This window comes from Penicillium soppii (genome assembly GCF_028829465.1).
Source record: "Penicillium soppii strain IBT 18220 chromosome Unknown utg000002l, whole genome shotgun sequence".
Classification (NCBI taxonomy): Eukaryota; Fungi; Ascomycota; class Eurotiomycetes; order Eurotiales; family Aspergillaceae; genus Penicillium; species Penicillium soppii.
In genome coordinates this window covers 1710471-1724893 of record NW_026643232.1, presented here as the reverse complement: position 1 = coordinate 1724893, position 14423 = coordinate 1710471, and the positions used below count along the sequence as shown (strand labels likewise).

At 48.8% G+C, this 14423-nt stretch overlaps 5 protein-coding genes across 5 annotated transcripts; 4 read left to right on the top strand and 1 right to left on the bottom strand.

The window, feature by feature from the left end:
- Nucleotides 1-634: 634 nt before the first annotated feature.
- N7529_001997 (uncharacterized protein) lies at nucleotides 635-5717 on the top strand (the record flags this gene model as incomplete). The annotated part of the gene is made up of 2 exons (XM_057237528.1): nucleotides 635-1821; nucleotides 1874-5717. 2 exons carry the CDS (start codon nucleotides 635-637, stop codon nucleotides 5715-5717), a joined length of 5031 nt encoding a protein of 1676 aa, XP_057102215.1.
- A 1028-nt stretch (nucleotides 5718-6745) lies between these two features.
- N7529_001996 (F-box protein) lies at nucleotides 6746-8320 on the bottom strand (the record flags this gene model as incomplete). Its single annotated transcript, XM_057237527.1, has 1 exon — nucleotides 6746-8320. One exon carries the CDS (start codon nucleotides 8318-8320, stop codon nucleotides 6746-6748), a length of 1575 nt encoding a protein of 524 aa, XP_057102214.1.
- A 1334-nt stretch (nucleotides 8321-9654) lies between these two features.
- N7529_001995 (uncharacterized protein) lies at nucleotides 9655-10071 on the top strand (the record flags this gene model as incomplete). Its single annotated transcript, XM_057237526.1, is given in 2 exon segments — nucleotides 9655-9900; nucleotides 9916-10071. 2 exon segments carry the CDS (start codon nucleotides 9655-9657, stop codon nucleotides 10069-10071), a joined length of 402 nt encoding a protein of 133 aa, XP_057102213.1.
- A 283-nt stretch (nucleotides 10072-10354) lies between these two features.
- N7529_001994 (uncharacterized protein) lies at nucleotides 10355-10673 on the top strand (the record flags this gene model as incomplete). Its single annotated transcript, XM_057237525.1, has 2 exons — nucleotides 10355-10361; nucleotides 10468-10673. The coding sequence occupies 2 exons, from the start codon at nucleotides 10355-10357 to the stop codon at nucleotides 10671-10673; spliced, it is 213 nt and encodes a 70-aa protein (XP_057102212.1).
- Nucleotides 10674-12401: 1728 nt separating this feature from the next.
- On the top strand, nucleotides 12402-12902 carry N7529_001993 (ankyrin repeat domain-containing protein; the record flags this gene model as incomplete). Its single annotated transcript, XM_057237524.1, has 1 exon — nucleotides 12402-12902. The coding sequence occupies one exon, from the start codon at nucleotides 12402-12404 to the stop codon at nucleotides 12900-12902; it is 501 nt and encodes a 166-aa protein (XP_057102211.1).
- Nucleotides 12903-14423: the final 1521 nt, after the last annotated feature.

Below are 14423 nucleotides of genomic sequence, written 5' to 3'. Positions count from 1 at the left end.
GTCTCCCATGGAGTAGATAGATAGATAGATATCTCTCGCTCTCTCTCTCTTTCTCCTTCTCTCCTCCGTCCGCAATGCAATATTCACATCTTCATATTCTATTGCCCTTGTATGATCTCCATGATATGGTTTAAGAGAGGCCTGCCGTGGACGGTCGCGCAGTCCAGCACAACGCTTTGATGAAAACATATACACCAAAAATGCACGCACTTGTTTATCCGTGAGCTACTGTAGAGCGAAACAAATCCGATTCTGCTCGTTAGTAAAATTCATTACGATACGTTGTAAATATATAAACCGTATTGATACGGTCAAATACCAAGCAATGCCTTCAGGAGTCAACCAGTTTATAGGTCTAATGATTTTAAAAATAGCGCTAGCGTCTTGGCAATGGGGCGCGGGAATTGAAAGTGATTGTCTAGGGTGGAAGCTGTTTTCGCTACCGACTGTAGAACAAGCCGACCGATTTCCGGAAATACTGTACCCATATATGGAATCTGTTTTCGACTCTTACTGTAGTGACATCTGAAGGGCGAGTAGACCGAGGAGCGACTGCCCAGTGATAGCCTTTTTGTGCCACGTGGCGAAAATACCGACCTCCCGTATCGAGTGAGTAATGACGGGACGGGCCGCGATGCGAACCCCTGAACCGCCCGACCGCGATGAACGCGAGGATTCGCCACCGCGACTGTCGAGACCGAAGCGCACCACCAAACCACCGAAAAACTATGCTCGAGAGCAAGAGATCGACAACGAGCAGAGGAAGACGCGACCGCTACCAAAGAAGAGAATCGAACCCGAAGACCAGCCTGACGTGGGAACTTCGGACGACTCCGCGACCGAGGGCGACGACCTCGATGTCAGCAATCTGGTGCAAGAGATCGCCAAACTCAGGAGGGAGATCAGACTCCGCGATGAGATACATAAGGAAGAATTACTAAAAGCCCAAGCAGAGTTTGGTGCGGCTCTCGCCGAGGTCCGACACGAGCTACAGAACCTGACTGATAGACCCTTGACACCGCAATGCCACTCTAAGGCATGCTCTCAGAACAACCATGATGCGATTCTCCGCGAGATTCAATCCTTGCGCGAAGAAATCAGCGTCCCCGCTCCCACGAGTTCCCCATCCTATGCAGATGTCGCGCGCACTCCTCCAACCAGCTACCCAAGCAACATACGGACACTGTTAACGCTAGGCACGACACCGACCACCTTTACCGAAACTTTGTACTGTACGATAGACACCTCGAAGATGACCGAAAATGAAAATGAGAAGATATCCGCGGGCTCAATCAGGGCCGCAATCGAGAAAGAGATCCGAACGATGGATGATCACACCCACTGGCGCTGCCGCGCGGTCACCGTGAGTCCAAGAGACCCCAATCGGATCAGGATTGCGTGTCGTGATGAAGCCGAGCACCAGCTGGTCAAGAAAGTGGCGGAAGAAAAGATCGGAACAGGATCCCGGGTGCTCCGGGACGAGCTCTACCCGATCAAGGTCGACGGCGTTAAGAGGGCTGCGGTGCTGGATGACAACCATGCCATTCTGGCTGGAGCAACCGTAGCACTGAGTGAAGAAAACGAAAGTACAGTCGCCAAGATGACGTGGCTTAGCAGCAAGGAAGCCGCGAAGCCATATGGCTCGATGGTCGTGTACCTCACTAAAGGCTCCGACGCGCGGAGGCTCCTGGCCGACGGATACTTCCACGTTGGAGGGGAATCCGGGACAACCAGCGTCTTTGAATATCGGCCACGACCGATGCAATGTTATAACTGCCAGGAGATTGGTCACAAGGCATTCCAATGCCGCAAGACCCAGAAGTGCGCAAAGTGCGCCTCGGAGGGTCATCACCACAGTCGCTGCGATCAAGAGGTTCCAAAGTGTGTTCCATGCGGTGGGCCACATGAGTCGTTTAGCAAGAATTGCCGGAAGCTCTACCCACCACGTCATGAATAAGACACTTCGAATAATCCAATTGAATGTGAGGAAGCAGGGTGCCGTGCATGAAAGCTTAATGAATGACGAACAAACCAAGGACGCAGTGGCGTTAGCGATTCAGGAACCCCAGGCGAGGAGGATTCAGGGACGACTCTTGACCACCCCAATGGGACATCACAAATGGACGAAGATGGTACCCTCCACCTGGAGGGAAGGCAGACGGGCGATCCGGAGCATGCTTTGGGTCAACAAAGATGTAGAAGCGGAGCAAGTGGCCATTGAGTCCCCGGATCTGACGGCAGCGGTCATCCGACTACCCGAACGGCTGATCTTTATAGCATCGGTCTACGTCGAAGGGGGAGACGCCACGGTGCTAGACGACGCATGCGATCACGTCAGAAAGGCAATCTCAAAGGTGCGGCGAGACACGGGCGCCGTGGTGGACATCATGATTATGGGAGACTTCAACCGCCATGACCAACTCTGGGGCGGAGACGAGGTGTCCTTGGGAAGACAAGGCGAAGCGGATCCAATCATTGGCCTCATGAGTGAATTTGCTCTTAGTAGCTTGCTCAAACGAGGCACGAAAACATGGCATGGCGAAGGACAGTATGGGGACTGCGAGTCCACAATTGACCTCGTCCTGGCCTCCGACAATTTGGCAGACCTGATGACCAAATGTGTAATACACGGGACTGAGCACGGCTCGGATCACCGGACGATTGAGACGGTGTTCGATGCACCGTGGTCAGCCCCGAAGCATCAGGAACGACTTCTTCTGAAGAACGCGCCATGGAAAGAGATTAATGCTAGAATCGCGAGCACCCTGGCCACCACTCCGTTGGAAGGCACAGTGCAGCAGAAAACCGACCGACTGATGTCCGCAGTCTCGGATGCAGTGCATACTTTAACTCCAAGAGCGAAACCATCGCCACACGCGAAGCGGTGGTGGACAACCGACCTGACACAACTCCGTTACATATACACACACTGGCGCAATCGCGCTCGCTCGGAGCGACGGGCGGGGCGAAAAATACCTCAGCTCGAAAAGATGGCCCAGGATGCGGCAAAACAATACCATGACGCCATCCGCAGGCAAAAGAAGAAGCACTGGAATGAGTTTCTCGCAGACAACGACAATATCTGGAAAGCCGCTAAGTACCTGGAATCGGGAGAAGACGCGGCATTCGGGAAGCTACCACAACTCGTCAGAGCAGATGGGACTACCACCGCTGACCATAAGGAGCAAGCAGAAGAGCTGTTGTCCAAATTCTTTCCCCCTCTACCGGACGTGATTGAAGACGAAGGGACGAGACCACAGAGAGAGCCAGTGAGGATGCCTACGGTTGGCATGGAAGAGATCGAAAGACAGCTTTTTGCTGCTAAATCATGGAAGGCACCGGGTGAAGACGGTCTACCGGCGATAGTCTGGAAGATGACATGGCCGACTGTCAAGCACAGGGTTCTCGATTTATTCCAGGCGTCACTGGGAGAAGGCGCGTTACCGACGCAATGGAGACACGCGAAGATCATACCGCTCAAGAAGCCGAATAAAGAAAATTACACCATTGCAAAGGCATGGAGGCCAATCTCGCTCCTCGCGACGCTGGGTAAGATACTGGAATCGGTGGTTGCGGAAAGGATCTCGCACGCTGTGGAGACACACGGCTTGCTCCCGACCAGCCACTTCGGCGCCCGAAAGCAGCGATCCGCGGAGCAGGCGCTTGTGCTATTGCAAGAGCAGATCTACACCGCGTGGCGTGGCCGACGGGTGTTGAGTCTGATCAGTTTCGATGTGAAAGGTGCCTACAACGGAGTGTGCAAAGAACGACTGCTCCAGAGGATGAAAGCGCGAGGCATACCAGATGACTTGCTCCGGTGGGTCGAGGCATTCTGCTCAGAGCGAACGGCCACCATCCAGATCAACGGGCAGCTTTCTGAGGCCCGAAGATTGCCCCAAGCTGGCCTGCCTCAGGGCTCACCCCTATCTCCGATCCTATTCCTTTTCTTCAACGCAGACCTCGTGCAAAGACAGATCGACAGCCAAGGAGGAGCGGTCGCTTTTGTGGATGATTTTACCGCATGGGTGACCGGGCCAACCGCGCAGAGTAACCGGCAAGGAATCGAGGCAATTATCAATGAGGCGCTCGATTGGGAAAGGAGAAGTGGAGCAACTTTTGAGGCGGAAAAGACAGCTATCATACACTTTGCTCCCAAGATGCGTAAATCGGACCATGAGTCGTTTATTATCAAGGGACAGACGGTTGTACCCAAAAGCCACGTCAAGATCCTGGGTGTCTTGATGGACACGAGACTGAAATACAAGGAACATATGGCGAGGGCCGCGTCTAAGGGCCTGGAGGCAGCGATGGAGCTTCGGCGACTTCGCGGCCTTTCCCCAGCAACGGCGCGGCAGTTATTTACATCAACGGTGGCGCCAGTTGTGGACTACGCCTCCAATGTCTGGATGCACGCGTGTAAGGACAAAGCCATGGGGCCGATCAATCGAGTCCAAAGAGTTGGAGCACAAGCCATTGTGGGGACATTCCTCACGGTCGCGACCAGCGTAGCGGAGGCGGAGGCCCACATTGCCACCGCGCGGAACCGATTCTGGAGACGGGCCGTGAAGATGTGGACGGACATGCATACCCTTCCTAAAACAAACCCGCTCCGCAGAGGTACAGACCGGATCAGAAAGTTCAGACGATATCATCGCTCGCCGCTGTACCAAGTGGCAGATGCGCTTAGGCACGTTGACATGGAGAGACTGGAAACAATTGACCCGTTCACGTTGGCCCCTTGGGACGAACGCATACAGGCCAATATTGACGGACAATATGAACCTCAGACTGAAGCGGGCGGGTTGATGCAGATCGCGGTCAGCAGCTCGGCACGGAACGAGCTAGTGGGATTTGGAGTCGCGATCGAGAAACAGCCACCTCGAAATCGAAAGTTGAAGCTCAAAACGTTTTCTATCACATTGGGCGCGAGGGCAGAGCAGAACCCGTTCTCTGCGGAGCTGGCAGCCATGGCACATGTGTTGAAAATGATAGTGGGAATCAAGGACTACAGGATTACGTTGCTCACAAGCAACAAAGCGGCGGTGCTCACGCTAAGGAACCCCCGACGACCGTCTGGCCAGGAGTTTGTTTGTCAGATGTACAAGCTGATGAGAAGGTCGCGGAGGAATGGAAATCGCATCATATTCCACTGGATCCCTACTACCGAGGACAACAAGCTGTTAGGTCTGGCTAAAGAACAGGCCAGAACTGCAACACAAGAAGATGCTCTCCCACAAGAACACGTCTCGAGGATGAAGTCCACAACATTGAACATCGCACGGTCCCAAGCAGTCCCCAGCAGTGAGCTACCAGTGAACATAGGAAGACACGCAAAACGAGTAGATGCCGCACTGCCAGGCAAACACACCCGGCAGCTGTATGATCGCCTAACGTGGAAAGAAGCGAGCGTACTGGCCCAACTCCGAACCGGCATGGCTAGGCTCAATGGGTATCTCAATCAGATCAATGTAGCAGAGACGGATCAATGCGATTGCGGACAAGCAAGAGAGACCGTGGAGCACTTCCTCTTCCGATGTCGGAAGTGGACTGTACACCGGACGGAACTGTTACAATGCACGCAGACTCACCGAGGAAACATATCCTTCTTCCTGGGCGGAAGACAGCCTTCTGATGATCAACAGTGGACGCCAAACCTAGAGGCAGTACAGGCCTCCATACGTTTCGCCATTGCGACGGGCCGACTCGAGGCCACTTGAACATATCGACCAACATAACCCCCACCCCTTCTTCCGACCCTACTTACCCACCACCTCGTGCTACACATGGTAGACGCGCTTCAACTGCCGAAGATAGGATGTTGAACACTTGGAGAAGCACCTTCAAGCCAGCCTACTAACCCACTTACTAACCCACGAGAAACTCGCTGCGATACTGCTTTCTGGAAATGTTATATGTTATAAGGTTCTATGTATGGGCTTTCAGGAGACACAGCATACACAGATGGACATGTACAGTAGATCAGTGATAGTTGCCCTTTCGGCTCAGCCGCCGGGCGTTAATGAATTGTTTGTTTGTTTGTAGAACAAGCCGATATTGTTTTATATCAGTACTGTACGTACATCAGAGGAGGATCATAGTTGGGGCAGCTGCAAAGCACTGCGGCGAGAATTTGGGCCAACTGATCTTACACAGACACTCTTGTTTTCTTTCATTCGTGCGCAATTAGTCTTGTCGAAGTAGAAATGAGATGCAAGCAAGTTGATTTGAGCACAATGGATACATGTATAAGGATACCTATTTGAATTCAGAGAAACCCTAGTCTTGCCTGGCGATGCAAGACTGTAGGCTAAGGGATACACGTGCTCGTTTCCACTTTAGCCCGTAAAGAAGCTGTTACATTCCACCCCGAAATGTCTACTAGAAGGCTGTATAGTCGTTCTTGAAATCGGCTTGACAGATACACTCTTCGCACTCTTTTCTGCCCCCACCGCCAAGGCCTTGGCGCAGGTCAATTATTGAGCGGGCCGCATCAAATTGATGGATATCGTAAAAGTCACCTAAGGAGAATAAATCCATGCTTTATAAAGGTGAGAAGAAATTCTGCAAGTCATCTAGCAGAAAGTCCAGGAACCAGTTGCTAGGCAACCTCCCGCATGATTTACAGAGCCTCACTATAGAATTCCACGGAACTTCATTTTATTCTCGTAAGCTTTCCGTATTCTATATACTTGGATACACCACTAGATAACTTAATACAATGACCCCCCTTTAAAACGACACGATTCTAACCTCTTATTGGGTTGATGCATACCGAAGAAACCATATTACTAAATCCCGGGCCTGGTTGGCGTACCTGGATGCCGCTGGTCCCTGGGAGCGTGGGACCTCCAAAGTATGTCCGATGCCACATCTCTATCTGAAGCTGCGTGACCCACTCCTTGAAGGGTATATTCGCCCTCTTAGCATCAAAATAGAAGCTTGAGGGGTTCAAGCCAGGAGAAGGCTGTGCATCCGGCTGCCCGCGGTCCGTATACAAGTGATCTTGCAACTTTATATATCTTCCCCGATACCCAAGGTTGGACAGTTCGACGTATTGCAGCTTGAGATGATCTGCCCAAGATTTAAAAACGCGCTTCCAGAGCTCCTGCATGCCATTTTTGACTTCGACGGATAATGAAGAGACCCAACTACGACTGTTTTCAGTCAGGGGTCCTGGATCTGGTGCTGATGTTATTCCATCAACTAAACTGACAAACTCCAGACGCAGTCGTTTCAAGGTTGGGGCTGCTGTCCGTAGAAATTCCTCGAGGCTATTCACCGTCACCTCGATCGAATGAAGATGAAGCTCCTCTAGCTGGGAAAACCGAATTCTCCGAGAGAGATTCTTAAAGTAGAGAGGAGATAATTCTTCTATGGGACTCCATTGCGCAAAGGTCAGGGTTTTAAGTGCCGGTGCAACTGTGACCAGAACATTAAGAAGACGTTTAAAGGTCCCTTCATCGAAAGTTTCTTGTTCGTGATCTTTAAGGCGAATGCACATATGTAGAGTCGTCAGATCTTTTAAGAGTGGAAGCAGTAATTGATACTGTGACTCCGGCAGTTGAGAAGATTTTAACTTCATGCCGCACAAGTCATAGCCGCGAAAGACATAGCTGCACGTGTGGAGGGCTTGGACTTTTCGACTGGATTTGATTATGGCGTTCAGCAGTTGTGAGAACGCCAAATCGTAAGGCATGAACGGCAATCTCTGATGATACATTGGAAAAGTCTTGTAATTGAACTTGCTCTTCAATTCACGTAAGCCCAGACAGGTAAAGCCAGTATGCTTTGCTATATTGAGGAGGAAATGTGTTGCGTAAAACCGCAACCCAATGGTGACAGCGTTTTCGAGGCGCGGCAGGCATTTTTCAAGGGTACCAAAGAGTCCTGAGGATTCGAGAATGACACGGTGTTCTTTCATTGTAGCTTCGAAGACGGCAAATAGAGCCTCAAGCTCAGCCTGAATTTCATTCGATTCTTCCATTGTTGGACGGCGTCCCCATCTCACCAAATGTTTCCTAGTGTCCACCGTTGTAAACTTTGCCTTGTCCAAATGGGTCCAGCCTTCGAACAAGTTCGGGATGATCCAAATTTCTTCAACCGAGCCACGAAGAGTTTTACTGGTTGAAATATTATCCAGGCGGTCAAGACCTTCACGGGTGAGAAGAAGCGAGATTCTCTTGAAGTATCGCGTTGTATAGGCTTCGAGTGTGTTGCCGTGTATCTGGCGGCAAGTGATCCTGAGCGCGCCCCAGTCTTGAGGCTCAAGATACTCACAAATACGAGTCAATAGCTCTAAAGGCAAGCTTGTGATTGACATATTGTGCAGGTTTATACGGGCCACACCAAAGTTATGCACCATTGGTAACCTTGAATTTGTGATCACGTGAGTGGTGTTGAATGAGAATAGAATGAGATTGGCAGAGGGGCGGGATTCATGCAGAGTTCCGATGCAGGAAGTGCCGATGCAAACTGGGAATCTCACCCCCAGTCCGTCTGGCTGCGGTTACCGGTGGCTGCCGGCATGTGGACCTGCAGCCAACTACCGCAGTGAGGAGTAATTTAGTCGCGTCGGGGGCAATTTACGGCCTCTCGGTCAACAGTATAAACCTGACTTCTGACCCTCCAGAGCTTTTCAATAGCCACCTATTACGCTGTCAAAGCCTTATAGAATCGCTTATAGCCGCTTTTTCTGTCATCTGGAGTCATTCCTTCCACGCATAAATCGGGAATTTGAGATGGCTTCGACATTTCCCCTTCACTAGCCGATGCCCCTGTGGTGTTCGGTCTATTCACACCGGACGTATGTGGGAAAGTCGAATTCATATAGGCTTTCTGTATGGCTGTATCCAGGTAAAGAGCAAAGAGAAGACGCATTCTATGCTATCGAGACACTATATCCCAAACAACCTTATCTGGTATATCTTTGCCGTATCCTAAAGGTTCCAGCATGTTGAGATGTCATCTGGGACGGTCGGCATTTCCGGGAATTGATAGTGTGCTGTAAAATTCAGATGAATAATGGCTATGTATATGCACCGCTTAATTGAAATCAAGATCATGCTGGTGCCAAGAGGCATGTGACTATTTCACTGTCAGACAATATCATGCTTAAAGAAGTGGTGTTCTTACGATGATGGATCTAAAAATCTTCAATCGAACGCTAGTCGCATCGAAAATAGTAAAGACATATTTACAGCAAGATTTACAGCGTCGTCTATATTATCAAGCGACTCAAATACGCAGACGAAAATCTCGAGAGGAAGGTTGAGAAGGCGGCACATCTTGCGAGAATAGAAATATCACTAGAGGGAGAAGCGCATATGCGGCGTAGCAAATTCTTATCTGTTGACAAACAATCGCGGCTCGAGGAACGGCCCCTAAGAAACAGCGACCAATCTAGCCAGGAGTGCCATTAATGAGGTTCTTTTAGTAACCAATATCGGCGCAATTCGTTGCATAGGGGGGCACTAGTTCGGGGCTAGTCTCGATAGTGTGCTTGACTAATGCACAAGCAGTCACATCTGAAAAACCAACTGTTGACACGTGTAGCTGTGGAAGCACCTATACAGCGATCTATGACGAACACCTCATGATAGATTTTATCTGATAACCTCTTCGTACCTACTGTCTCAATATCTTCAGAAACGGAACATGGGCTGCTTCGCCAAATGGAGATTCACCAAAAAGAAAACGTCTGATGGAGATAATAGAGATGGCGTACTCCATTCTCCGACCGCAGAGCTACATACGCCTAGCCCTGCTAAATCCTCCTCGAAGATAACAAGCCCTGAACAGCCTTCTTATGTTGCTGAAATGCCTTCCGAGCAAGTCAAGCTAGCTTCAGTGACTTCAAATACTGGCTCGGTCCTAGGCCTCGCCGAATCTCCCTCACTTGCTGTGATTACCGCATAGCCTTCGGAGCAGTCTAGGCAAACCATGTCTGCTCCAGCGGTGACTTCTAATCCTACTCTGGTCTTCGGCTCTACGGAAGAGCCTCCCGAGCAAGCTAACTCTGCTCTGTTCACTCTGAACACTCTTATCTCACCAAGTAACGACCGCAATCTTTAGGCTAGCGTATATGAATTATTATAGAATCAAGAGCCCGAGTTGATAGAAGACTATAGGAAGCACTTAGGCTCAGTGCCACACGACAAGCCCGTAGACGCGATTTTCTTAAATCCGCAGTCAGTGCAGTTAGTTGTGGAATTGTTGCTGAAAGATCGAGAGAAGAAGCAGTGGCGATTCTTATTCTTCGGAAAAGATGTGAAGATGCGAGAGCAAATTGAGAAACTGACCAAGTTCCTTCTCTAGGCCGACCCTATTATCAAGAGCGCGGTCAGCACACAACTATATGCAGCGTTAGTATAGGCTAGAGTCTCGTTACTTCTACCAGTAGGTTGAGATAAACACCCCGACTGTTAAAACGGCACTAACTCAGATAGCTACTCCTAAATAGCACAACAGTCAATATGGCGATGCTTGAAGGGTTCAATAGAATTGACGATGCTCTCGTGTACTGGAATATCTGCGAGAAGAACTATCTTCGCGCCAAGCATAGAATCGAGTATCAAGCCCTTATAAAGCCTTTGATCAAGCTCTATTACAGTATCATCGAGTACCAGGCGCGTTCAATATGCCATCTTTCCAAAGCTCAACTCTCCCGTGCATAGGAGAATACGGCTGGTAGAAGCGATTAGGTTTTAATGATGACAGAGATTAAAAGACTAAGCGAGGTTTATAGTGGCTGCATTCCTCCTCTTAAGGCAGAAGAAATTCGCAAAATTAAGGACGATCAGCTCTAGACGATGCGGGAGTCTCAGAAAGTCCTTAACGAGATTCGGACGACCTTGGAAGCGGATATGATACAGACCCAGAGGAATTACGAAGACCAGAAAGAACGAGATCTCCTTCAAGCCCTCGCCTCTGGCTATAAAGACGACAAGAATTTCAACCCAGAGAGAGTCGTAGGCATATATAAGTGGTTCTTTAAAGACCACAGACTTCGGGATTAGCGTGACAGCGACGAGTCTCGTCTGCTCTAGATATCTGCTGATCCTGGCTGTGGAAAGTCAGTCTTATCAAGGGCTCTCATTGATAAAGACAGGCTATCTACAAATGTTACAACATCCACTATCTGCTACTTTTTTTTTAAAGACGGAGACAAGCGCCGCATATCTACCACGAATGCTTTGTGTGCAATACTCCATCAGCTATTTACACAGAATTCAGCCGTTGCCCTAATCCAGCACGCGATTTCAAGCTATAGAACAAGCGGGAAAGACTTAACAACGAATTTTTCTGAGCTCTGGCGGATCCTTATACGATGCGCTAGCTCGCTAGAGAGTAGGGAAATTGTATGTGTTCTTGATGCCTTAGATGAATGTAAAGAGGGCTGGGAGTTGTTAATTAACAGTTTAAGAGAATTCTATTCTCGGCCCCTTTATTCATCTTCCACATCGAAACTCAAGTTTTTGATCACAAATCGCCCATATGATCGCCTAGAAGCATCCTTCGGAAAATTCTCCAGAATATGTGGATATGTTCACTTTAACGGGACTGAAAAGTCCGTCGAAATCAGCAAAGATATTAATCTTGTCATTGATTTTAAGGTAGATAAAATAGGGGGAGATGTTCAGGAGAGCGACCGCAAAAAGATTTCCGAGCGGCTTAAAAGTATAGAGAATCGCACATACCTCTGGTTACACCTTACGTTCGATATCATTAAGCAAAGTCGGAGTAAATATGGTCGGCGATCTGATGTGGAAGCACTTCTTTCTAGTCTACCTTCCGAGGTTCTAGACGCATACGAAAAGATCCTTAACCAGAGCCAGGATGACTTTATAACGGCAACTCTTCTTCAACTTGTTTTGGCTACAGCAAGGCCACTGTCGCTTGATAAAGCCAATATAGCCCTGACTATAGCTTTAGAAAAGCGGAAATTCAGTTCCTATGCTGATCTAAAGGAAAATTTATAGCCAGCCAAGAATTTCGAGGTTAGAGTCAAAAATCTATATGGCCTGTTTATCCACGTTCACGAGGGGAAGCTGTTTTTTATCCACTAGAGAGCCAGGGAGTTTCTAGTGAAGCCCCTAAGAGGAAAGTGGAAAGGACGGTTTAACATGACACAATCATATGTGGAGATGGCATTACTATGTTTGTCATACTTGTCGTATATTGATGAGGGAAAACCGACCCGGGAAATCAGGAGCGAGTTTCCGCTGGCGCAGTATTCCGCTTCTTACCTGATGGTTCATACACAGCCTACAGAGATAGTGAGGGACGTGATAGAAGCTGTCTAGAAGTTTTTCTTCGAGCAAGGTCAAGCATATACAGTGTGGGGTAAGCTCTTCGTGCGAGATCAGCTTTGGAAACGACAACAGCATCTAAATAGAGGAGACATGGCGAGTCCGTTATACTACGCATCTCTGACAGGTCTTCTACGTATAATTCGACTTTTGATAGAAGAGGGTGGCGCCGAGGTCAACGCGGAAGGCGGTAAACACGGCAATACACTCCAGGCAGCTTCATCTAGAGGCCATAAAGAGGTGGTGGAGTTGCTACTTCAGAACGGCGCTAAGGTCAACGCGAAGGGCGGTTCCTACGGCAATGCACTCCACGCTGCTTCATTTGAAGGCCACAAAGAGGTGGTGGTGTTACTCCTTCATAACGGCGCCGAGGTTAACGCGAAAGGCGGTTTCTACGGCAATGCACTTCAGGCGGCTTCATATGGAGGCCACAAAAATGTGGTAGAGTTACTGCTTCAGGAGGGCGCCGAAGTCAATGTGGAGGGCGGTGAACACAGCAATGCACTCCAGGCGGCTTCATCTGGAGGCCACAAAGAGGTGGTGGAGTTGCTGCTTCAGAAGGGCGCCGAGGTGGGCGACATTTGCTCCCTTTGACTCATTCTGGTCTCAAGCATATCTGCTTCCCTACCCACCAACCCAGAAAATGTCTCTCTGTTCTGTTGAATATAACGATTCGAGCCTTATAAAAAGTGGAACCCTAAATAATGGCCTTGCAGTCAACATGTGGTAGTACTAGTTGGAGACTGGTTCTACCTATAGTTGTTAATACTATCTACCCGGCTAAGTAATGTCATTGTAATATCCTAGGCCGTGGCGAGTTTCACTTGGTGGGCCAGGTGAGAGATGTACGAGTCCTTTCTCTGATCCCACCATTCAACAATCATCAAGCGTAGGTCGACAAAGTCGCCAGGCGCTGTAGTTGACAAGCGTGTGATACTTACTAATGGATGGCTCCTGGATCAACAGAACATCTAGATCTTAGCTCTCAGGATCATTGATAAGTGCCTCGATTTTTAATCCCAATTGCATCATAATTCAACTATATGACGCGGAATTACTCTCGTTGAGTAAAATACGGACCTTGGAGATAGTTCAGGGAGGTTGAAGGATTTGAGAGTGATACACTGCAAATTACCAGGAATGGATAACTTTAAAATTGTTGGGGATGTCAGGTGACATCCCATATTGGGATAGTCTCCCATGGAGTAGATAGATAGATATCTCTCGCTCTCTCTCTCTCTCTCCTTCTCTCCTCCGTCCACAATACAATATTTCATCTACATTCATATTCTATTGTATGATCTCCACGAAAAATGCCACCGGAATGATAGGCTGGTTGTATAAGTTTATAGATACAAAACAGGAAACGAGAGGCTTATTCCCCTATTTTCTAGACAGCTAACCTCAAATATAAAGGCCAATATAAAAACCCTATAGGCCATCTTAAAGATTTGGAAGTTATCTCGCTGCCAGTCGAGTATAAGCCACCTCACAGCCGCTCCACTTCCCCCATTTTTCGCGGCGGCGAGGACTACCTCGTCGGTGATATGGAGATCGACTCCTCGTCGAATGAGTAGGAGCTTTTTCATAGCCTCTCCAATTGAGAGGACTGGTGTGTGTGTGTTTTGGCCAATAAGGAGGTGTGATTCGGGGTAGATTCATGTCCATTGATGTTTTTGATTTAATGAAGTTCATCTTGTGGCACTTGATTTCTTCGACTTCCCATTTGACGTCTTCTTTTTGGTCTGGCATAGATAAATAATGGCTGTAGAAGTTAGATTGGGAAAACGATGTGGATCGCGGGCGAATTTGTCTCGAGCAACACCTTTCCGAAGTTGGACTTATTCTATGGCGCGGAAAGAAGAAGATTATATACTCGGTTTTTCATGGGTAGAATGATGCGATCAAATTATAGAGAAGCGACAAAACATTGAAGTTATCAATAGACCGTTTCAATTTCCAAGTGTTAATAATGTTACGATTTCTTGGGAAATTTTGTAGCCAAGACCAGACCAAAGAGTTGTGACTGTAACCACACGCTGTGAGAAAATATCAGTATGGGAGGGGAACGACACATCAGCGGTTCAGGGGCATGCAGGATATTCAGGTGCAGAA